This window comes from Pseudophryne corroboree, chromosome 2 (assembly GCF_028390025.1).
Source record: "Pseudophryne corroboree isolate aPseCor3 chromosome 2, aPseCor3.hap2, whole genome shotgun sequence".
In the NCBI taxonomy this organism is placed as follows: domain Eukaryota; kingdom Metazoa; phylum Chordata; class Amphibia; order Anura; family Myobatrachidae; genus Pseudophryne; species Pseudophryne corroboree.
The window spans coordinates 546,926,376-546,951,819 of record NC_086445.1 but is presented as its reverse complement, the minus strand read 5'-3'; the positions used below and the strand labels follow the sequence as shown (position 1 = coordinate 546,951,819).

The 25,444-nt window shown below is 47.6% G+C and overlaps 1 protein-coding gene across 2 annotated transcripts in view; it reads right to left on the bottom strand.

The window, feature by feature from the left end:
• RRAGC (Ras related GTP binding C) overlaps positions 1-24,930 on the bottom strand; it is a 172,299-nt gene extending 147,369 nt beyond the window's left edge. The window contains exon 1 of one of the 2 annotated variants that reach the window (XM_063954316.1): positions 24,416-24,930. In XM_063954316.1, coding sequence (XP_063810386.1) covers positions 24,416-24,601 — 186 coding nt within the window. In that variant the 5' untranslated portion in view covers positions 24,602-24,930. The remainder of the gene's footprint in view (positions 1-24,415) is intronic. The other variant, XM_063954315.1, reaches the window with a different exon arrangement.
• Between the last annotated feature and the right edge of the window lie 514 nt (positions 24,931-25,444).

Sequence of the window (25,444 nt, the reverse complement as noted above, 5' to 3'; positions counted from 1 at the left end):
TCTTTGCAGAAGTCTACATAACCCCAGTGTGACCTACCGACATCGGTGTGTCCTGGCCAGGCACAAAAGGGTGGAGTGTGGGAATACTGGTGGGGAGAGGACTGCGCAAAGATATCGGTGGATGTGTTGGTGTGACAGCCTGATGGTGAACGGAAGATCTGACAATGGTTTTTTTTTTTTTTGTTTGTTGTTTAATGTAAAATGTGATGAATTGTTCTCTCTCTCGTTTGTTTTTTTTCTCTCATTTCTCTCTCATGTTCTTATGTTTTAAAGATGGTATGTCACACATCAGTTAGACAAATGGTAATGCAAGATTTTTGCTCCTAACAGAAAGATCGCAGATTTGGAAGGAATATTGTATCACCGGAATGTTCGTTTGGAAGACTGAGAGACAGCACCTTTGAGATGACAGCAGAGCAAGAGGAACAACAAGACTAGAGGACATAAGACATCGTAACATTTTTCTTTCCCCTCAAAGTATTTTTTTGTGCCCCCATTACAAATTTCTCTTTCTCCTCCTGTAAGATGGACTCGCCCCAAGAGACTGCAGTCCGTGTTTTCCTGTTGACCATGATGTTGACCAGAGCAGTCTGTTTCGGTGAGAGTACCAGTGAGGTCGAGAAAGGATCCGGAATGGGTTTCTGATGACTGAGACGGAGGCGTAAATTTCCAATAGCAACATAATCTCAGAGTAAAGGCGAGTATCGGAAAACGATATGGTAGCATTGACAATAGAAGGAATTGTGAAGGATTGTTAGCTGAAGAGAACTGCATCTGTAGGCATTGTGACAATATAGTTGAGGATGGGTGCATAAAGAAGTGTCAGTCCAGTTTTAATGTTCACATGGACCGGCATCCATTGAGTGACTATCACTCCTTAGTGGGTAAAGTGTTAAACCAGACAGACTGTTGGGTATGCTCTCAAGTACCTCAAGGTCATAGCAAATCAGGACTAGTACCATTCCCTTTAACTGTAGGAGAGGTACTTGAGCTAAGTGGTGGGAGGCCGGTGGACAAGAGGTTTAATATCTCTAGTCCTCCTAGTTTGAAGCTCCACCAATATCATGTGGATAGGTCCTTAGTGTGCTTTAACATTTCCAATCCCCGAAAGCCGGGAAATTGGGAAGGGTCATGGAGTAATCAAACCATGACCTTTTCATACAGACCCGATAGAATGCCCATAGACACCGAACTTATACGCCAGATAGCCGACCATGGAAAATATTTCCGGTATAGGTATACTCTAGGAAGTAGGACCATGCGAGTTGGAGAAGTATCACCAGGATACTGTGCACATATCGTACAACCTGATACGTGTACTAGACAGATGGGAGAGTTAGGGTTAGGAGAGTTCACATGGAAAGTTTGTAACATGGTTATGTCATACTCAGTCCCATATGTTCTCCCCGATGATGCATATTTCATATGCGGGAGGAAGGCGTATAAGTGGCTTGCCCCAAACTCAGAGGGATTGTGCTATATTGGAAAAGTACTGCCTGAAGTAATGACTGTAACCCATAACAAAATGAAAGATATTCACCGCAGTGCCCAAGCTCCTTATACTCACACTCATTACGAGCACGTCGTTAAACGGCACCTGATAGAGAGGACAGAGCATTCAGCCTCTGATCTGATCCATGAATCCACCGGGATTCAATTCCTACTCGCGTTAGATATCAATCGTACCGCCAGAGGAGTGATAAATTACAAATATATATCTGCGCTTGCAAATTTGTTAGACAATATCACCGAAATGTATGACGACACATTCAGGTACACTGGGAAAGAGTTACAAGCCTACAAAACAGAACTGGCTCAGCATAGGATGATTCTCAATTACCTCACAGCTGTGACAGGTGGGTATTGTGTTACCCTAGCAACTCAATATGGAATAAAGTGCTGCACGTACATTACAAACAGCACGGAGGACCCAGCCGAGGTCATAGACCAAAAGATGGATGACATTTTACAATTAAAATGGGAGTTTCGAAGGAAACACAATCTCACACTCGCTGCTGTGGGTAATGAGCTGACCAGTTGGGTGTCATGGTTGAACCCACGAAATTGGTTCTCGGGCTTAGGAGAATGGGCCCAAGGTATTATTATGGATGTAGGGAAATTTCTTTTGTGTATTCTAGGAGTCGTCATATTGGTTGGCCTGATATTTAGATGCGTTCAGGTTTTAACGAAGAGTAAAAGTAATACCAGGGTGATGAGTTTAAGGAGCGAAGACACTGTAACAACAACAACTATTTTGATTTATGACCCAACGATAGAGACAATGTTGTGATGAAAATGTGATTCCACGGTCCGTTTCTTTCACCCGTTTCTCCTTTGTTTTCCTCCAAGGTACAAAGACATCCGCTTGGAAGAAGAATTTGACAACCTCTTTTATACAGACCACTGATGAACTATGCTACAAGCCCCAATTTTCCTAGTGACTTGAACTTTTACGATAGCCCAACACTTTAGAGACTGTAACTTTATGGACAATGGAACAACTTTTGCTCGTTATTTATAGCAAAAGCACCGAGAGACATCAGACAACATGTACATCAAGACAAGACTTCAGACAAGACTTCAATCGGCGAATGCATATTAAACTCACATAGGTTATGACTGCATTTATAATAATTGCTTCTTATCTTCACCTCTACAACCTTCAGGTAATGACACACAGTCGATAGGGAATATAGATACAGATATCAGCACTCACATATCCCCCCATTCATGTATCAACTAAATGTGCTCCCCAATTTGTTGCAACCAAAAGCCGAAAAGAGCTCGGTAAAGTTTGACAGCCCATCCACAGACCCGTAATACGGGATAAGAAGGAATTCAAATGTATACTTCGCAATACCTCGAAGCTTGATCTAAAACACGTACGGCACGATGATACATGACCCCTCAAACATGGATTCATACACACATGCTTCTACTATCTCACTAGGTCATACCTTTTTCCCACCTGCTCCTCTCCTCCCTTTACCCAATCATAAAATGGTATTTACATTATAACATATATTTTTCTTTTTTGAACTGTTTTAGGAAGTGGCAGTTATTGATGACTGCCAAAGGGTGGACTGTCAAAGTCGGAAAAATATCATGCTACACGTTGCCATATATTCACCTCATGCGCTTGCCCGCTGCACGTGCACATTCTCTCCCGTGCGTGCGGATACTCGCAGCTGCGTGATGGCGCCTCCTCGGCCATGTGCTCGAGCGCGTGGTATGTGCATTTACGGTAGAGTTTGTGTGCGTCTAGCGGGCGACTCAAACGTTAAATAATAAAACCAAATAGTATGTTTTATAGATAATGTTCCCCTTAATGATGACTGTAAATAAGAATTTACTCACCGGTAATTCTATTTCTCGTAGTCCGTAGTGGATGCTGGGTACTCCGTAAGGACCATGGGGAATAGATGGGCTCTGCAGGAGACTGGGCACTCTAAAAGAAAGATTAGGTACTATCTGGTGTGCACTGGCTCCTCCCTCTATGCCCCTCCTCCAGACCTCAGTTAGGGAAACTGTGCCCGGAAGAGCTGACATTACTAGGAAAGGATTTGGAATCCAGGGTAAGACTCATACCAGCCACACCAATCACACCGTACAACTTGTGATAACTATACCCAGTTAACAGTATGAACAATAACTGAGCCTCTCTCAACAGATGGCTCATACAATAACACTTTAGTTAAGCAATAACTATATACAAGTATTGCAGAGAGTCCGCACTTGGGACGGGCTCCCAGCATCCACTACGGACTACGAGAAATAGAATTACCAGTGAGTAAATTCTTATTTTCTCTGACATCCTAGTGGATGCTGAGTACTCCGTAAGGACCATGGGGATTATACCAAAGCTCCCAAACGGGCGGGAGAGTGCGGATGACTCTGCAGCACCGAATGAGCAAACTCAAGGTCCTCCTCAGCCAGGGTATCAAACTTGTAGAATTTTGCAAAAGTGTTTGAACCCGACCAAGTAGCAGCTCGGCAAAGTTGTAAAGCCGAGACCCCTCGGGCAGCCGCCCAAGAAGAGCCCACCTTCTTCGTGGAATGGGCTTTTACTGATTTAGGATGCGGCAGTCCAGCCGCAGAATGTGCAAGCTGAATGGTGCTACAGATCCAGCGAGCAATAGTCTGCTTTGAAGCAGGAGCACCCAGCTTGTTGGGTGCATGCAGGATAAATAGCGAGTCAGTTTTTCTGACTCTAGCCGTCCTGGACACAAAGTTTCAGGGCCCGGACTACGTCCAGCAACTTGGAATCCTCCAAGTCCCTAGTAGCCGCAGGCACCACAATAGGTTGGTTCAAATGAAACGATGATATCACCTTAGGGAGAAATTGGGGACGAGTCCTCCATTCTGCCCTTTCCATATGGAAGATCAGATATGGGCTTTTACATGACAAAGCCGCCAATTCTGACACACGCCTAGTCCAAGCTAAGGCCAAAAGCATGACCACTTTCCACGTGAGATATTTTAGCTCCACGGTCTTAAGTGGCTCAATTCAGTGGGATTTTAGGAATCCAACACACGTTAAGATCCCAAGGTGCCACTGGAGGCACAAAAGGGGCTGAATATGCAGCACCCCTGTAACAACGTCCGAACTTCAGGCAGTGAAGCCAGTTCTTTTTGAGAGAAAAAGGGATAGGGCCGAAATCTTGGCCTTTATGGATCCTAATTTTAGGCCCATAGTCACTCCTGACTGTAGGAAGTGCAGGAATCGACCCCCCCTGGAATTCCTCTGTAGGGCCTTCCGGCCACACACCAAGCAACCTATTTTCGCCATATACAGTGAAAAAGTCTTGCTGTCACGTCTTTCCTAGCCTTTATCAGCGTAGGAATAACTGCATCCGGAATGCCCTTTTCCGCTAGGATCCGGCGTTCAACCGCCATGCCGTCCAACGCAGCCGCGGTAAGTCTTGGATCAGACAGGGTCCCTGTTGCAACATGTCCTGACTGAGAGGCAGAGGCCATGGGTCCTCTGAGAGCATTTCTTGCAGTTCCGGGTACCGAGTCCTTCTTGGCCAATCCGGAGCAAAGAATACTGTTCACACTCCTCCGTTTATTACAATTCTCATCCCTTGGGTCTGAGAGGAAGAGGAGGGAATATATAGACCGACTGGAACACCCACGGTGTTACTAGTGCGACCACAGCTATCGCCTGAGAGTCCCTTGACCCAGCGTAAAACCTTTTTTATCTTTTTATTGAGGTGGGACGCCATGTAGTCCACCTGAGGCAGTTTCCATCAATTTGCAAAACTGCGTGAAGACTTCCTGATGAAGTCACCACTTTCCCGGGTGGAGGTCGTGTCCACTCCCGGAATGAACACTACTGACAGTGCGCTTACTTGATTCTCCGCCCAGCGAAGAATTCTGGTGGCTTCTACCCTCACCACCCTGCTCCTTGTGCCGCCCTGGCGGTTTACATGAGCCCCTGCGGTCTGACTGGATCAGAACCGGTTGGTCGCGAAGCAGGAACTCCGCTTGACTTAGGGCGTTGTATATGGCCCTTAGTTCCAGGATATTGATGTGAAGGCAAGTCTGTTGGCTTGACCACAACCTTGGAATTTTCTTCCCTGTGTAAGTGCCCCCCACCCTCGGAGGCTTGCATCCGTGGTCACGAGGACCCAGTCCTGAATGCCGAATCTGCGGCCCTCGAGAAGGTGAGCACTCCGCAGCCACCACAGGAGAGACACCCTGGCCCTGGGGGATAGGGTGATTAACCGATGCATCTGAAGATGTGATCCGGACCACTTGCCAAGTAAGTTCCATTGTCCTTGCATGGAACCAGCCGAAGGGTATGGCCTCGTATGATGCCATCATCCTTCCAAGGACTCGAGTGCAGGGACACCTGTTTTGGTTTTCAATGGATCCCTGACCAGTGTCATGAGCTCCTGAGCTCTCTCTATCGGGAGATAAACCGTCTTCTGGTCTGTGTCTAGGATCATGCCTAGGCGAGGCAGATGAGCTGTAGGAACCAACTGCGACTTTGGAATAATAAGATTTTACTCACCGGTAAATCTATTTCTCGTAGTCCGTAGTGGATGCTGGGAACTCCGAAAGGACCATGGGGAATAGCGGGCTCCGAAGGAGGCTGGGCACTCTAGAAAGATTTATGACTACCTGGTGTGCACTGGCTCCTCCCACTATGACCCTCCTCCAAGCCTCAGTTAGGACACTGTGCCCGGACGAGCTGACATAAGGAAGGATTTTGAATCCCGGGTAAGACTCATACCAGCCACACCAATCACACCGTACAACTCGTGATACTATATCCAGTTTGACAGTATGAAAACAACTGAGCCTCTCAACAGATGGCTCAACAATAACCCTTTAGTTAGCAATAACTATTTACAAGTATTGCAGACAATCCGCACTTGGGATGGGCGCCCAGCATCCACTACGGACTACGAGAAATAGATTTACCGGTGAGTAAAATCTTATTTTCTCTGACGTCCTAGTGGATGCTGGGAACTCCGAAAGGACCATGGGGATTATACCAAAGCTCCCAAACGGGCGGGAGAGTGCGGATGACTCTGCAGCACCGAATGAGAGAACTCAAGGTCCTCCTCAGCCAGGGTATCAAATTTGTAGAATTTTGCAAACGTGTTTGCCCCTGACCAAGTAACAGCTCGGCAAAGTTGTAAAGCCGAGACCTCTCGGGCAGCCGCCCAAGATGAGCCCACCTTCCCTGTGGAATGGGCTTTTACTGATTTAGGATGCGGCAGTCCAGCCGCAGAATGCGCCTGCTGAATCATGTCACAGATCCAGCGAGCGATAGTCTGCTTAGAAGCAGGAGCACCCAGCCTGTTGGGTGCATACAGGATAAATAGCGAGTCAATTTTCTTGACTCTAGCCGTCCTGGAAACATAATTTTTCAAGGCCCTGACTACGTCCAGTAACTTGGAATCCTCCAAGTCCCTAGTAGCCGCAGGCACCACAATAGGTTGGTTCAAGTGAAAAACTGATACCACCTTAGGGAGAAACTGGGGACGAGTCCTCAATTCTGCCCTCTCCATATGGAAAAATCAGATAAGGACTTTTATATGACAAAGCCGCCAATTCTGATACACGCCTGGCCGAAGCAAAGGTCAATAACATGACCACTTTTCGCGTGAGATATTTTAGATCCACGGTTTTTAGTGGTTCAAACCAATGTGATTTTAAGAAACTCAACACCACGATGAGAACCCAAGGTGCCACTGGAGGCACAACCGGGGGCAGAATATGCAGCACTCCTTTTACAATGTCTGAACTTCAGGTACTGAAGTTAATTCTTTCTGGAAGAAAAGCGACAGAGCCGAGATCTGTATCTTAATGGAGCCTAATTTTAGGCCCATAGACACTCCTGCTTGTAGGAAATGCAGAAATCGACCTAGTTGAAATTCCTCTGTTGGGGCCTTTTGTGGCCTCACACCAAGCAACATATTTCCGCCATATGCGGTGATAATGTTTTGCAGTTACATCTTTCCTGGCTTGAATCAGCGTAGGAATGACTTCCTCCGGAATGCCCTTTTCCTTTAGGATCCGGCGTTCAACCGCCATGCCATCAAAACGTAGCCGCGGTAAGTCTTGGAACAGACAGGGCCCCTGCTGCAGCAGGTCCTATCTGAGCGGCAGAGGCCATGGGTCCTCTGATATAATTTCTTGAAGTTCTGGGTACCAGGCTCTTCTTGGCCAATCCGGAACCACGAGTATCGTTCTTACTCCTCGCCTTCTTATTATTCTCAGTACCTTTGGTATGAGAGGCAGAGGAGGGAATACATAAACCGACTGGTACACCCACGGTGTTACCAGAGCGTCCACAGCTATCGCCTGAAGGTCCCTTGACCTGGCGCAATATCTTTTATAGCTTTTTGTTGAGGCGGGACGCCTTCATGTCCACCTGTGGCCTTTCCCAATGGTGTACAATCCTTTGGAAGACTTCTGGATGAAGTCCCCACTCTCTCGGGTGGAAGTCGTGTCTGCTGAGAAGATCTGCTTCCCAGTTGTCCACTCCGAGAATGAACATTGCTGACAGTGCTAACACATGATTTTCCGCCCATCGGAGAATCCTTGTGGCTTCTGCCATCGCCATCCTGCTTCTTGTGCCGCCCTGTTGGTTTACATGGGCGACTGCCGTGATGTTGTCTGATTGGATCAGGACCGGCCTTTTGAAGCAGAGGCCTTGCCTGACTCAGGGCATTGTAAATGGCCCTCAGTTCCAGAATATTTATGTAGGGAAGTCACCTGACTTGACCAAAGTCCCAGGAAGCTTCTTCCCTGTGTGACTGCCCCCCAGCCTCAAAGGCTGGCATCCATGGTCACTAGGACCTAGTCCTGTATGTCGAACCTGCGGCCCTCTTGAAGATGGGCACTCTGCAGCCACTACAGTAGAGATACCCTGGTCCTTGGAGACAGGGTTATCAGCCGATGCATCTGAAGATGTGATCCGGACCACTTGTTTAACAGGTCCCCCTGAAAAGTTCTTGCATGGAACCTGCCGAATGGGATTGCTTCGTAGGAAGCTATCATTTTTCCCAGGACTCGCGTGCAATGATGCACCGATAACTGTTTTGGCTTCAGGAGGTCTCTGACTAGAGATGACAGCTCCATGGCTTTCTCCTCCGGGAGAAACACTTATTTCTCGTCTGTGTCCAGAACCATCCCCAGGAACAGTAGACGTGTCGTAGGAAACAGCTGTGTCTTTGGACTGTTTAGAATCCAACCGTGCTGTTGTAGCACTTTCCAAAATAGTGCTACCCCGACTAGCAACTGCTCCTTGGACCTCGCCCTTATAAGGAGATTGTCCAAGTACGGGATCATTAAAAACTCCCCTTTTTCGAAGGAGTATCATCATTCCGGCCATTACCTTGGTAACACCCTCGGTGCCATGTACAGTCCAAACGGCAGAGTCTGGACTTGGTAATGGTAATCCTGTACCACAAATCTGAGGTACTCCTGGCGAGGATAGTAAATGGGGACATGCAGGTAAGCATCCTTGATGTCCCGGGATACCATGTAATCCCCCTCGTCCAGGCTTGCAATAACCGCCCTGGGCGATTCCATCTTGAACTTGAATTTTTTTATGTATGTGTTCAAGGATTTTAAATATAAAAAAGGGTCACACCGAACCATGCGGTTTCGGTACCCCAAACCGTGTGGAATAGTAACCCCGTCCTTGTTGAAGTAGGGGCACCTTAAGTATTACCTGATGGGAATACAGCTTATTAATTGCCTCTAGCACAGCCTCCCTGCCTGAGGGAGTTGTCGGCAAGGCATATTTGAGGAAACAGCGGGGGGAAGACATCTCGAATTCCAGCTTGTACCCTTGAAATACTACTTGAATTAAACAGGGATCCACCTGTGAGCGAGCCCACTGATCGCTGAAATTTTTGAGACGGCCCCCCACCGTACCTGGCTACACCTGTGGAGCCCCCGCGTCATGCTGTGGACTCAGAGGAAGCGAGAGAAGAATTATGATTCTGGGAACAGGCTGACTGGTGCAGCTTTTTCCCTCTTCCCTTGTCTCTGTACAGAAAGGAAGCGCCTTTGACCCGCTTGCTTTTCTGAAGCCGAAAGGACTGTACCTGATAATACAGTGCTTTCTTAGTCTGTGAGGAAAACTGAGGAAAAATATTTCTTCCCAGCTGTTGCTGCGGATACGAGGTCCCAGAGACCATCCCCAAATAATTCCTCACCCTTATAAGGCAGAATCTCTATGCGCCTTTTAAAGTCAGCATCACCTGTCCAGTGACAGGTCTTTAATACCCTCCTGACAGAATGGACATTACATTCATTTTGGATGCCAGCCGGCAAAATATCCCTCTGTGCATCCCTCATATATATAAGACGACGTCTTTAATATGTTCTCATGTTAGCAAACTAGTATGTTTGACAGGGTCACCGACCACGCTGCAGCAGCACGCTCTGCAGGTTTCAGTCTAGTACCTGAGTGTGTAAAAACAGACTTCAGGATAGCCTCCTGCTTTTTATCAACAGGTACCTTCAAAGTGGCCGTTCCTAAAACGGCAGTGCCACCTTTTTGACAACCGTGTGAGCGCCTTATCCACCCTAGGGGATATCTCCCAGCGTAACTTATCCTCTGGCGGGAAAAGGTACGCCATCAGTAACTTTTTTGAAATTACCAGTTTCTTATCAGGGGGAACCCACGCTTCTCACACACTTCATTCATTCATCTGATGGGGGAACAAAACACTGCCTGCTTTTTCTCCCCAAACATAAAAACCCATTTTTAGAGGTTAATGTCAGAAATGTGTAACACATTTTTTATTGCCGGGATCAAGTCACGGATGTTCCTAATGGATTGTGTATATGTCTCAACCTTGTCGACACTGGAGTCAGACTCCGTGTCGACATCTGTGTCTGCCATCTGAATGAGCGGGCGTTTTTGAGCCCCTGATGGCCTTTGAGACGCCTGGGCAGGCGCGGGCTGAGAAGCCGGCTGTCCCACAGCTGTTACGTCATCCACCCTTTTATGTAAGGAGTTGACACTGTCGGTTAATACCTTTCACCTAACCATCCACTCTGGTGTCGGCCCCACAGGGGGCGACATCACATTTATCGGCATCTGCTCCGTCACTATATAAGCCTCCTCCTCAAACATGTCGACACAGCTGTACCGACACACCGCACACACACAGGGAATGCTCTGACTGAGGACAGGACCCCACAAAGCCCTTTGGGGAGACAGAGAGAGAGTATGCCAGCACACACCAGAGCGCTATATAACGTTGGGATTAACACTATAACTGAGTGAATTTTCCCCAATAGCTGCTTGTATATACAATATTGCGCCTAAATTTAGTGCCCCCCCTCTCTTTTTAACCCTTTGAGCCTGAAAACTACAGGGGAGAGCCTGGGGAGCTTTCTTCCAGCTGCACTGTGAAGAGAAAATGGCGCCAGTGTGTCTGAGGGAGATAGCTCCGCTCCTTTTCCGCTGCCTATTCTCCCGCTTTTTTCTGGATTCTGGCAGGGGTATTTACCACATATATAGCCTCTGGGGCTATATATTGTGGTATTTTTGCCAGCCAAGGTGTTTTTATTGCTGCTCAGGGCGCCCCCCCCAAGCGCCCTGCACTCTCAGTGACCGGAGTGTGAAGTGTGCATGAGGAGCAATGGCGCACAGCTGCAGTGCTGTGCGCTACCTTGGTGAAGACTGATGTCTTCTGCCGCCGATTTTCCGGACCTCTTCTTGCTTCTGGCTCTGTAAGGGGGACGGCGGCGCGGCTCCGGGACCGAACACCAAGGACTGGGCCTGCGGTCGATCCCTCTGGAGCTAATGGTGTCCAGTAGCCTAAGAAGCCCAATCCGGCTGCAAGCAGGCGAGTTCGCTTCTTCTCCCCTTAGTCCCTCGCTGCAGTGAGCCTGTTGCCAGCAGGTCTCACTGAAAATAAAAAACCTAAATCTATACTTTCTTTCTAAGAGCTCAGGAGAGCCCCTAGTGTGCATCCAACCTCGGCCGGGCACAAGATCTAACTGAGGCTTGGAGGAGGGTCATAGTGGGAGGAGCCAGTGCACACCAGGTAGTCATAAATCTTTCTAGAGTACCCAGCCTCCTTCGGAGCCCGCTATTCCCCATGGTCCTTTCGGAGTTCCCAGCATCCACTAGGACGTCAGAGAAATATAGAATCCAGTCGCGTTGCCATTTCACTTTCAGAGAAGGTGATACGCTGTCCAGCAACTGCTCTCTTGATCTCGCTTTTATGAGGAGATCACCCAAGTATGTGATAATAGTGACACCTTGCTTCCGCAGGAGCACCATCAAATCCGCCATTACCTTGGTGAAATTGGTAATGACAATCCCGTACCGCAATTCTGAGGTACGCCTGATGAGGTGGATAAATGGGGACACGAAGGTATGCATCCCTTATGTCCCGATTCATTTCAGGCATGCAATGACCGCTCTTAGCGATTCCATCTTGAACCTGAACCTTTTCAGGTATATGTTCAGGGATTTTTATTTCAATATGGGTCTAACCGAACCGTCTGGTTTCGGGATTATAACATGGTCGAATAATAACACCCTCTTGTTGAAGGAGGGGACCCTTGACCACCACCTGTTGAAGATACAATTTACGAATTGCAGTTAACACTGGCTCCCTCTCTTGGGGGGAAGCCCGCCGGGTCCTCGGTGAGGGGGCATCTTCTCACAGTCCAGCCTGTATCCCTGCGATACAATTTCTATTGCCCAGGGATCTAACAGGGAGTGAACCCACTTGTGGCTGAACTTACGAAGGCGTGTCCCCACCGGGCCTAGCTCCGCCTGTGGAGCCCCAGCGACATGCGGTGGATTTTTGTAGACGCCGGGGAGGACTTCTGTTCCTGGGGACTAGCTGTGTTGTGCAGCTTCTTTCCTCTGCCCCCGGCTCTGACAAGAAAGGACGCACCTCAGACTTTCTTGTTTCTTTATTCGAAAAGCTGCATTTAATAATGTCGTGCTTTCCTAGGCTGTGCAGGAATAAGGCAAAATATCAGAATTACCAGCTATAACTGTGGAGACCAGGCCCGAGAACCTTTCTCCACACAATCCTCAGCCTTCCATATGCCTCTTAAGTCGGCATCATCTGTCCAATGTATATTCTACAGGACACGTCAAGCAGAAATCGACATAGCTTTTGTCTCTAGGACCCAGTATACTCACGTCCCTTTGGGCATGCTTTATAATTATATATCTATCACTTAAGACAGCATCTTAAAATATTTATATGCATACTAGGGTCTCAATTTCTGCTGATAAGGTACCTGTCCACGCTGCCACAGCGCTAAAAACCCATGCCGACAATCGCCGGTCTGGGTAGTATACTAGAATGTGCACGCTATCTGCAGGATCCCTGAGAATAGCTAGTGCAAACAGGACACCCAAGGGGAAGATTCTCAACACATCCTGGCCCTAGTGGGGAAAGGATACAGCCTGAGAATTCTCTTGTGGGAAGCTGCCGTCTCTTGTCTGGAGATTCCCGCTCTTTTTCCTCATGAGAGGAGGGAAATTTACCTCAGCATTCTTCCCCTTAACATGTGTACTCTCGTGTCAGGGACAGATGAGTCATCCGTGATATGCAAATCATCTTTTATTCCAATAATCATATATTGAATATCTTTTAGCCCTCTTGGCTGTAACTTTGCATTATCGTAGTCGACAGTGGAGTTAAACTCCGTGTCGATACTTTGTTATTTTGGATAGTGAACATAGAGAGACTCTGAAGGACTCTGTGACATAGGGACAGACCAGGGTAGATTTCCTTTCTGTTCCCTAACCTTTTGTGCAATAATTTTACCTCAGCACTTACACATATCCAAACAGGTGTCGGCGTTGTTGACGGAGACACCCTCCCACACACATATCCGCTCTATCACCTCCTTAGAGGAGCCTTTTACCTCAGACATGTCGACACACGCGTACCGACACACCACACACACAGGGGATGCTCTATTTGAAGACCGTTCCCCCACCAGGCCCTTTGGAGAGACAGAGAGAGAGTATGCCAGCACACACCACAGCGCTATATAATACAGGGATGTAAACTATACTGAGTGATTTTTCCCCTATAGCAGCTTATATACACAGTTTTGCGCCTAAATTTATGTGCCCCCCCTCTCTTTTTTACCCTTTGTGTACCAGGATACTGCAGGGGAGAGCCTGGGGAGCTTCCTTCCAGCTGAGCTGTGAAGAGAAAATGGCGCCGGTGTGCTGAGGAAGAAGGCTCGGCCCCCTCAGCAGTGGGCTTCTGTCCTTTTATGTACTTTAATGGCGGGGGTTAATGCACATATACATTTTATCAGACTGTATTATGTGCTTTTTGCCAAGTAAGGTAATCTAATTGCTGCCCAGGGCGCCCCCCCCCCCCAGCGCCCTGCACCCATCAGTGACCGGAGTGTGTGGTGTGCTAAGGGAGCAATGGCGCCAAGCTGCAGTGCTGTGCGCTACCTTAATGAAGACCGGAGTCTTCAGCCGCCGATTTTCAACTTCTCTTCGTTCTTCTGGCTCTGCAAGGGGGGCGGCGGCGCGGCTCCGGGACCGGACGACCGAGGACTGGGCCTGTGTTCGATCCCTCTGGAGCTAATGGTGTCCAGTAGCCTTAGAAGCCCAAGATAGCTGCAAGCAGGTAGGTTCGCTTCTCTCCCCTCAGTCCCACGTAGCAGTGAGTCTGTTGCCAGCAGATCTCACTGAAAATAAAAAACCTAACAAATACTTTCTTTTCTAGGAAGCTCAGGAGAGCCCCTAGGGTGCATCCAGCTCTGGCCGGGCACAGATACTAACTAACTGAGGTCTGGAGGAGGGGCATAGAGGGAGGAGCCAGTGCACACCAGATAGTACCTAATCTTTCTTTTAGAGTGCCCAGTCTCCTGCGGAGCCCATCTATTCCCCATGGTCCTTACGGAGTACCCAGCATCCACTAGGACGTCAGATAAAGTTTGTTTAATGTAACTGGTCGCTGGACAGAGAAATTCCTCTTTGCATGATATGAAGGGTCAGACAGGGTTTGAGCAGTGGTGTTTAGTACCTAACTAAAGAACATTTTATTAGAAACAATCCGGTGCTGGTTAGGTAAAGATTAATCGCTCCTGCGTATAGTTATGTCTATTAGTAGTTTCTGGACATTTACTATATTTGCGGTTCATTATCCATGCGGCGGGAATTCTCAGATTCCCTCCCACCTGAGCAGTTTGATATAGTCACAGCCCACTTGTTCAAACTAACCTATGACCTTTTGTTATGATGCGAGGAGACATTCCTGTGTCCAATGAACAATGAGACTGTAGGTCCCTTTGTAGTATACTGTACGCAGTGTATATAAGGACAGCCAGCCTGGCCAGCTCATTTTTCTCTCCACAAACGGTTTTCATCTTGACTAACTCGGAGCTGGTACCAGAGCTGCGCAGCGATCATTCCCTAGTGTGTGTAAGTTATTCTCTGTAACCATTCTAAATCTCTGTTTGTATTTGCCATATTCTCTCTCTCTGTTATTGTATAAGATTGTGACGATATTGTATATTTATGTGTAGTTAGCCTGCTTAGATATTGATGTTAGCCTGTAGTGTATGAACTGTTAACTGTTTTAACTTTTTCATAGCTAGATATTGTTAGTAAATGTGTTGGAACCTTAGAAAGGTATTGTGTGTTTATTACATTGCTGAGAGTATTCAGAGTGTCTCAATCGCTCAAGAGGCTTTCATACAATAGAGGTTAATTAGCATTGCATTGTGCTCACATTACAAAAACAAGGTTTACAGTACAAACTCAATCTTTCACTGTGTTGCATACAAGGTTTACTGAGTGTCATCCCGTGAGCGTCTGCGCCGCTCGTGTTCTCCTCGTGGTCACGAGCGTACGCTACGCTAGTAGCGTAGCATTACGGTAGTCGACCGCCTATAGCGTGCTCGACACCACGCGTTAAGTTGTGAGCGAGCGTGTCGCATGTGCGTCTCGACCACGGCTAAGCGTCTGCTACGCTAAGTGCGTACCCTTACGGTACCCCATACGCCAATTGCGTACTGAGTCTCTTACCCATTTTATAGTGAATGTAATAAGATAAATAGTTAGCTTTATCAGGTATGTTCAAACTGAAATCTAAATTGCAGTGTAAAAATAAAGCAGCCAGTATTTAACCTGCACAGAAACAAAATAACCCACCCAAATCTAACTCTCTCTGCAAATGTTAAATCTGTCACACCTGCAGTGTACATGGTTTTACCCAACTGCTAACAAATTTGCTGCTGCGATCAACTCTGAATTACCCCCAGTGTACACAAACTTTCTTTTATGCACAATTTTATTAAAATAAATTTTATAAAGTTGCCTTCAGGATATGGGGTCTATTCAATTCTAGTCGGAACTGCCTTCTAGTTGGAAAGACAGCAGCTTCCGACTTTTTTAGGTCGAACCATGATTCGACCTATTCAGTGGGGTTGCCATTTTTCCGACTTGTCGGAAAAGACGTGGATTGGCGGATTAGCCGCGGATCCACATGTTTTGTCGTATGGCGGCCAAATCAGATAGGTTTTAGTCCCGTTTTCGACAATGTCAATCCGGCTTTAAAAAAGAGATGGACTGACATTGTCAGAAACGGCCAAAACCTGTCGGATTTGGCCTGAAATTGAATACTGAACGGTCGGATCCTTTCCGTCGGAAAGGATCCGACCTCATTTGAATCGACTCCTATGTGTATAAAGTGTTTATGAAACATAAATGCATTTCAGGGTCAGACTTGGGTCGAATCCACAAGATCTTTCATTATGGTATGCAAATATTCCAAAATACGGAAAGACTGGAAAAAAAAGTACTTCTGGTCCCAAGCATTTCAGATACGTTAGACTCAACCTGTCAAAAACAATAGGTGGCAGTAGGGTGCGCAATAAGACCCAGAAATCAGCCCAGTAACAATAGAAAAGGAAGTTTCACCTACTTCCAAATAGATCCTACTAGTGCAACTAAGTGAAATACATTTTACTGCACTAGTTAGATCAACCTGTAACTAGAAGTATAGGTCATTTTATTTTAGTTGACTATACAAACAACTGGTCAATCAGGTTTTCAAACACTGGGCGGGATGTACTAAGCTTAGAAAAGTGATAATTTCACTGTGATAAAGTATCAGCCAATCACCTCCTAACTGTCATTTTTCAAACACAGCCTGTGACATGGGAGTTAGGAGCTGATTGGCTGGTACTTTATCACAGTGAAATTATCACTTTTCGTAGCTTAGTACATCCCGCCCACTAGGTGGACAAACCTATAAAATGTATTCACAGTAAGAGACCAAACAAATATACAGAAAGCTGTAGTTGATGCAAACATTATTTACTGCATTCTGTCTACCCTATGTAAACGGAATGTAGTTATGCGACCTGCGGTCAGGAGACCGCCGGTCACAATACCTCCACCTGCATCCCGAACCCTAAAAATCTCGACAGCCAGCTTGCCGACTAAAAGGGACTATTCTCACTCGTGGGTGTCTACAACACCCATAGAGTGGAAAAAGAAACTGTGGTGACCAAAGCTCGCCACCAAGCCAGCAGCGTGGCGAGACCCCTCCTTTGTTGTGCTCACCCCTCTGCCAGCATTCTGCGGCCTGAATCCCGGCAACACTGCCCCAACCCATAAAGAATTTGATATAATAACCACTGGCGTGATAAACACAAAAAGGGAAGCAACACAATGGAAAGTACAAGAAATATTTTGTGAAATTATAAAGGATAAACTGTATTATCTGACTTTCAATTGAATTTCAGTTCATGGCCACTTACTCTGAACTCATTCAAAGGTTGCCCAGTTAACAATGACAACACAGCGCTACTCATTTTATTTAAACAAAACAAACAAAAAATAAGATTTTACTTACCGATAAATCTATTTCTCGTAGTCCGTAGTGGATGCTGGGGACTCCGTCAGGACCATGGGGATTAGCGGCTCCGCAGGAGACAGGGCACAAAAATAAAGCTTTAGGATCAGGTGGTGTGCACTGGCTCCTCCCCCTATGACCCTCCTCCAAGCCTCAGTTAGGATACTGTGCCCGGACGAGCGTACACAATAAGGAAGGATTTTGAATCCCGAGTAAGACTCATACCAGCCACACCAATCACACCGTACAACTTGTGATCTGAACCCAGTTAACAGTATGACAACGTAGGAGCCTCTGAACAGACGGCTCACAACAATAACAACCCGATTTTTTTGTAACAATAACTATGTACAAGTATTGCAGACAATCCGCACTTGGGATGGGCGCCCAGCATCCACTACGGACTACGAGAAATAGATTTATCGGTAAGTAAAATCTTATTTTCTCTAACGTCCTAGTGGATGCTGGGGACTCCGTCAGGACCATGGGGATTATACCAAAGCTCCCAAACGGGCGGGAGAGTGCGGATGACTCTGCAGCACCGAATGAGAGAACTCCAGGTCCTCTTTAGCCAGGGTATCAAATTTGTAGAATTTTACAAACGTGTTCTCCCCCGACCACGTAGCTGCTCGGCAGAGTTGTAATGCCGAGACCCCTCGGGCAGCCGCCCAGGATGAGCCCACCTTCCTTGTGGAATGGGCCTTGACAGATTTAGGCTGTGGCAGGCCTGCCACAGAATGTGCAAGTTGGATTGTGCTACAAATCCAACGAGCAATCGTCTGCTTAGAAGCAGGAGCACCCAGCTTGTTGGGTGCATACAGTATAAACAGCGAGTCAGATTTTCTGACTCCAGCCGTCCTTGAAATATATATTTTCAATGCCCTGACAACGTCCAGCAACTTGGAATCCTCCAAATCGCTAGTAGCCGCAGGCACCACAATAGGCTGGTTCAGGTGAAACGCTGACACCACCTTAGGCAGAAAATGAGGACGCGTCCGCAGTTCTGCCCTGTCCGAATGGAAAATCAGATATGGGCTTTTATACGATAAAGCCGCCAATTCTGACACTCTCCTGGCTGAAGCCAGGGCCAGTAGCATGGTTACTTTCCATGTAAGATATTTCAAATCCGCCGATTTGAGTGGCTCAAACCAATGGGATTTGAGAAAATCCAAAACTACATTAAGGTCCCACGGAGCCACTGGGGGCACAACCGGGGGCTGTATATGTAGTACTCCTTTTACAAAAGTCTGGACTTCAGGAACTGAAGCCAATTCTTTCTGGAAGAAAATCGACAGGGCCGAAATTTGAACCTTAATGGACCCCAACTTGAGGCCCATAGACAATCCTGTTTGCAGGAAATGTAGGAATCGACCCAATTGAAATTCCTCCGTGGGGGCCTTCCTGGCCTCACACCACGCAACATATTTTCTCCAAATGCGGTGATAATGTTGTGCAGTCACCTCCTTCCTGGCTTTTACCAGTGTAGGAATGACCTCTTCCGGAATGCCTTTTTCCCTTAGAATTCGGCGTTCAACCGCCATGCCGTCAAACGCAGCCGCGGTAAGTCTTGGAATAGACACGGTCCCTGCTGAAGCAGGTCCCGTCTTAGAGGTAGAGGCCACGGATCTTCCGTGAGCATCTCCTGAAGTTCCGGGTACCAAGTTCTTCTTGGCCAATCCGGAGCCACTAGTATCGTTCTTACTCCCCTTTGCCGTATAATTCTCAGTACTTTTGGTATGAGATGCAGAGGAGGAAACACATACACTGACTGGAACACCCACGGCGTTACCAGAGCGTCCACAGCTATTGCCTGAGGGTCTCTTGACCTGGCGCAATACCTGTCCAGTTTTTTGTTGAGGCGAGACGCCATCATGTCCACCTTTGGTTTTTCCCAACGGTTCACAATCATGTGGAAGACTTCTGGATGAAGTCCCCACTCTCCCGGGTGTAGATCGTGTCTGCTGAGGAAGTCTGCTTCCCAGTTGTCCACTCCCAGAATGAACACTGCTGACAGTGCTATCACATGATCTTCCGCCCAGCGAAGAATCCTTGCAGCTTCTGCCATTGCTCTCCTGCTTCTTGTGCCGCCCTGTCTGTTTACGTGGGCGACTGCCGTGATGTTGTCCGACTGGATCAACACCGGCTGACCCTGAAGCAGGGGTTTTGCCAGGCTTAGAGCATTGTAAATCGCTCTTAGCTCCAGTATATTTATGTGAAGAGACATCTCCAGGTTTGACCATACTCCCTGGAAGTTTCTTCCCTGTGTGACCGCTCCCCAGCCTCTCAGACTGGCATCCGTGGTCACCAGGACCCAGTCCTGTATGCCGAATCTGCGGCCCTCTAACAGATGAGCACTCTGCAACCACCACAGAAGAGACACCCTTGTCCGTGGCGACAAGGTTATCCGCTGATGCATCTGCAGATGCGATCCGGACCATTTGTCCAGCAGATCCCACTGAAAAGTTCGTGCGTGGAATCTGCCGAATGGAATCGCTTCGTAAGAAGCCACCATCTTTCCCAGGACTCTTGTGCATTGATGCACAGACACTTTCCCTGGTTTTAGGAGGTTCCTGACAAGTTCGGATAACTCCTTGGCTTTCTCCTCCGGAAGAAACACCTTTTTCTGAACCGTGTCCAGAATCATTCCCAGGAACAGCAGACGTGTCGTCGGGGTCAATTGAGATTTTGGAAAATTCAGAATCCACCCGTGCTGTTGCAGCACTATTTGGGTTAGTGCTACTACGTCCCCCAGCTGTTCCCTGGACCTTGCCCTTATCAGGAGATCGTCCAAGTAAGGGATAATTAATACGCCTTTTCTTCGTAGAAGAAACATCATTTCGGCCATTACCTTGGTAAAGACCCGAGGTGCCGTGGACAATCCAAACGGCAGCGTCTGAAACTGATAATGACAGTTTTGCACCACGAACCTGAGGTACCCTTGATGTGAAGGGCAAATTGGGACATGCAGGTAAGCATCCTTGATGTCCAGGGACACCATAAAGTCCCCTTCTTCCAGATTCGCTATCACTGCTCTGAGTGACTCCATCTTGAACTTGAATTTTTGTATGTACAGGTTCAAAGATTTCAGATTTAGAATAGGTCTTACCGAGCCGTCCGGCTTCGGTACCACAAATAGTGTGGAATAATACCCCTTTCCCTGTTGTAGGAGGGGTACCTTGACTATCACCTGCTGAGAATACAGCTTGTGAATGGCTTCCAATACCGTCGCCCTGTCTGAGGGAGACGTTGGCAGAGCAGACTTTAGGAACCGGCGAGGGGGAGACTTCTCGAATTCCAACCTGTAACCCTGAGATATTATCTGCAGGATCCAGGGGTCCACCTGTGAGTAAGCCCACTGTGCGCTGAAATTCTTGAGTCGACCCCCCACCGCCCCTGAGTCCGCTTGTAAAGCCCCAACGTCATGCTGAGGGCTTTGCAGAAGCCGGGGGGGGCTTCTGCTCCTGGGAAGAAGCTGCTTGGTGCACTCTTTTACCCTTTCCTTTGCCTCGGGGCAAATATGACTGTCCTTTCGCCCGCTTGTTCCTATAGGAACGAAAGGACTGCGGCTGAAAAGACGGTGTCTTTTTCTGTTGGGAGGGGACCTGAGGTAAAAAGGTGGATTTCCCGGCTGTTGCCGTGGCCACCAAATCCGATAGACCGACCCCAAATAATTCCTCCCCCTTATACGGCAATACTTCCATATGCCGTTTGGAATCCGCATCACCTGACCATTGTCGCGTCCATAAACTTCTTCTGGCAGATATGGACATCGCACTTACTCTCGATGCCAGAGTGCAAATATCCCTCTGTGCATCTCGCATATATAGAAATGCATCCTTTAAATGCTCTATAGTCAGTAAAATACTGTCCCTATCCAGGGTATCAATATTTTCAGTCAGGGAATCCGACCAAACCACCCCAGCACTGCACATCCATGCAGAGGCGATGGCTGGTCGCAGTATAACACCAGTATGAGTGTATATACTTTTCAGGGTAGTTTCCAGCCTCCTATCTGCTGGATCCTTGAGGGCGGCCGTTTCAGGAGACGGTAACGCCACTTGTTTTGATAAGCGTGTGAGCGCCTTATCCACCCTAGGGGGTGTTTCCCAGCGCGCCCTAACCTCTGGCGGGAAAGGATATAATGCCAATAACTTCTTTGAAATTAGCAGTTTTCTATCGGGGTTAACCCACGCTTCATCACACACTTCATTCAATTCGTCTGATTCAGGAAAAACTACAGGTAGTTTTTTCAGACCCCACATAATACCCCTTTTTGTGGTACATGCAGTATCAGAGATATGTAAAGCCTCCTTCATTGCCGTGATCATATAACGTGTGGCCCTACCGGAAAATACGTTTGTTTCTTCACCGTCGACACTAGATTCGGTGTCCGTGTCTGGGTCTGTGTCGACCGACTGAGGTAAAGGGCGTTTTACAGCCCCTGACGGTGTCTGAGACGCCTGTACAGGTACTAACTGGTTTGCCGGCCGTCTCATGTCGTCAACTGATTTTTGTAATGTGCTGACATTATCACGTAATTCCATAAATAAAGCCATCCATTCCGGTGTCGACTCCCTAGGGGGTGACATCACCATTACCGGCAATTGCTCCGCCTCCACACCAACATCGTCCTCATACATGTCGACACACACGTACCGACACACAGCAGACACACAGGGAATGCTCTTATCGAAGACAGGACCCCACTAGCCCTTTGGGGAGACAGAGGGAGAGTTTGCCAGCACACACCCAAGCGCTATAAATATATAGGAACAACCCTATAGAAGTGTTGTCTCCCTTATAGCAGCTTAATATATATCAAAAACGCCAAAAAAAGTGCCCCCCCCTCTCTTTTTTACCCTGTTTCTGTAGTGCAGTGCAGGGGAGAGTCCTGGGAGCCTTCCTCGCAGCGGAGCTGAGCAGGAAAATGGCGCTGTGTGCTGAGGAGATAGGCCCCGCCCCCTATTTCGGCGGGCTCTTCTCCGGAGTTTGTGAGACCTGGCAGGGGTTAAATACATCCATATAGCCCCAAGGGCTATATGTGATGTATTTTTTAGCCAGAACAAGGTATTCTCATTGCTGCCCAGGGCGCCCCCTGCAGCGCCCTGCACCCTCCGTGACCGCTGGTGTGAAGTGTGTGACAACAATGGCGCACAGCTGCAGTGCTGTGCGCTACCTCATGAAGACTGAAAAGTCTTCTGCCGCCGGTTTCTGGACCTCTTCGCTTTTCGGCATCTGCAAGGGGGTCGGTGGCGCGGCTCCGGGACCGGACTCCATGGCTGGGCCTGTGTTCGATCCCTCTGGAGCTAATGGTGTCCAGTAGCCTAAGAAGCCAATCCATCCTGCACGCAGGTGAGTTCACTTCTTCTCCCCTAAGTCCCTCGTTGCAGTGAGCCTGTTGCCAGCAGGACTCACTGAAAATAAAAAAACCTAAAAACTTTTTCTAAGCAGCTCTTTAGGAGAGCCACCTAGATTGCACCCTGCTCGGACGGGCACAAAAACCTAACTGAGGCTTGGAGGAGGGTCATAGGGGGAGGAGCCAGTGCACACCACCTGATCCTAAAGCTTTATTTTTGTGCCCTGTCTCCTGCGGAGCCGCTAATCCCCATGGTCCTGACGGAGTCCCCAGCATCCACTAGGACGTTAGAGAAAAGGCACTATTTGCAGCAAAGTATGCAGCAGACTAATTATTATTAATGTTGTCACCTTGTTTACCTCATTATATACATAACAACTCATTAGGATGGGGTGTCACTGCAATATATGTGGATCACATCTGGCTCAAAATTGTGTATACACAGAAAACATGAGATAGAGGAGAAAAACCTTCAGGTTAGAGAGAGAAAAAAACATTGATCCTTAAATTTTTCAGAAATATAAAGTAACTACTGCATGTGCTGGCTATTAAATGCTACTCAATATTTATTATAGCTTATTTTTCAAGTAGCAACATAAGACACATCTTCCCAGAAAAGATTGAATTATTAACCCAAATCCCTTTCCCATCACAGTTTACAGTCCATAATCCCTTACATATATTTCATTTTCCTTAAACTGGGCATACACTATACAATTATCTGGCAGATTGGAATGAATATATGGTAATGGATGACACAGCAAAGGACAATGGATAATTTGCGAACCACAAAAAAATGGAAAATGGACAAAACCTGTCATTCAGAGAAATTGGTTCAATTACGGCTTAAACCAATTTGACTGAACAACAGGTTTTGTCCATTTTCTTATAGCAAATGGTCCTTTGTCATTTGCCGTCATCCATTACCATATTTTTATTCCAATCTGCCAGACAATTATACAGTGTATGCCCAGCTTTAAGCGAGGTACACACTTGGCAACCTCAGCTAGTTAGCAATCAGCACTACATCAATGAGTGCTAATTAGAAGAGATCGCCAGTGTATACACACTAAACGACACTGATGTCCGATATCATTCAGTGACATCATCCCCCCTCACTCCCCGAACATGCAACTCAAAGATATAGTTAACATTGAGCTGCATGTTCGGTAAATGGTGGATGAACGCGAACGATGCAAGTGCGTGCATCGTTCAACCATGCACACTGGACAATATATCGTTCATATCATTAATATCTGCTGGTGTGTATGCGGTTTTAGGGTCCGTTTTGTCAGAGGCCAATTAAGCCATCAATGGGCTGAAGTGTAAATTCATCCATACACATGAACTCCACATGCAGATTAAACTGCAGCGCTACAGACAGCAATGCTGACCAATGTGCCACCATGTCACCCACGATTTTATGTTTGCAAAAGGGTCAGATTTACAGGTTATCACCTCAGAAGAACGCAGGGAACAGGTTACTATGCCCCAGTACATGAGCAATGTATGGTGAGCAGGATACACAGGCACCAGCTGTGAGCTGACAGGGTGGAGAAGCCGCGTACAGCCCCCCCGCACATACACAGCAGCAGCAGGTATGCGTTACCCACCGTGCGGCGGCGCTAGGGAGGGTGCAATGAGAGGGGAGGTCGCCGCTGCACACCCAGCCAGACCCGGTCCCCGGTGCAGTGGCACTGCCAGTCAGTCTCACCTTCTGGATGGAGGACTTGCCGCTACGCCGCATCCCCATCAGCAGGATCCGGGGCTTGCTGTCTGACGTTACCGAGTTATCGTCCATCTCCGTCTCATCAGCCCCGTAGCCGAAGTCTTTGGGGAATGAATCTGACACACCGTAGCTGCCGGACAGAGGCTCCTCCCCGGAGTACTGGATAGACATTGTCGCCGCCGTCCGGGGTTACTGGTCACACGCGCCGCCGGTGCAGAGCGCCGAGCACATAACCCGGAGCGCGCCGTGTCACGTGATGCACCGGCCCCGGTGTACGCTGATCCGGTAGAGAGTTCTATCCGGAGGGTCGCTGGTAAATGAATAAATCAAAAATAATAATAAAAGTTCCGCCCCGGTGCCCTGTCACTGTACTGTACCGGGAGTTATTCCTCCGCTCTCCTCCTTTTTCTCTAGACCTACCAAACCCTACAGTAACACTAGCCCCGTTCCTGCGTAACAACTGCTCATTGGTTAGACGCTTGTGAACAGCGGCTCGCTGATTGGATAAGGACCTAGTCACTCATCACATCTCTTCAACAAGCTAGGTTGTGCTAGAATCATGTGGTTAGGAATCACCTGACACAGTAAACGGGGGAGGAGGGGGTCAGAGAGTCACGCATGACCTTTAACCTGCAGTCATATAAGAGCATAGTTGCCAATTCAGCTTATAACAAGCGGAATTGGGCTTGTTTTTTCTTCTGGTTGCTTGTTTTTTTGGGTGGTTGCTTGTTGCTTGTTTTTGGGCTTGTAATTTTTTTTGCTGCTTATTTTTGGGCTTCTTTTGTTTTTAGGTATCACTGACACCGACTTTCAGAGATAATTAGTCATTCATCCATTCAACACAGATCCTCACACAGACATACTGTAGGTGAGACGTTGTGGATGAATAAAGTCTTAAAGAAATGATGATGAGTCATTCATTATGTCTATTGTTGCAGACTGCCGGTTGTGTGTATTCTGTAGGGCTAATTTGTTTTTAACAATGACAACAACAAAGACACTGACCAGACACAC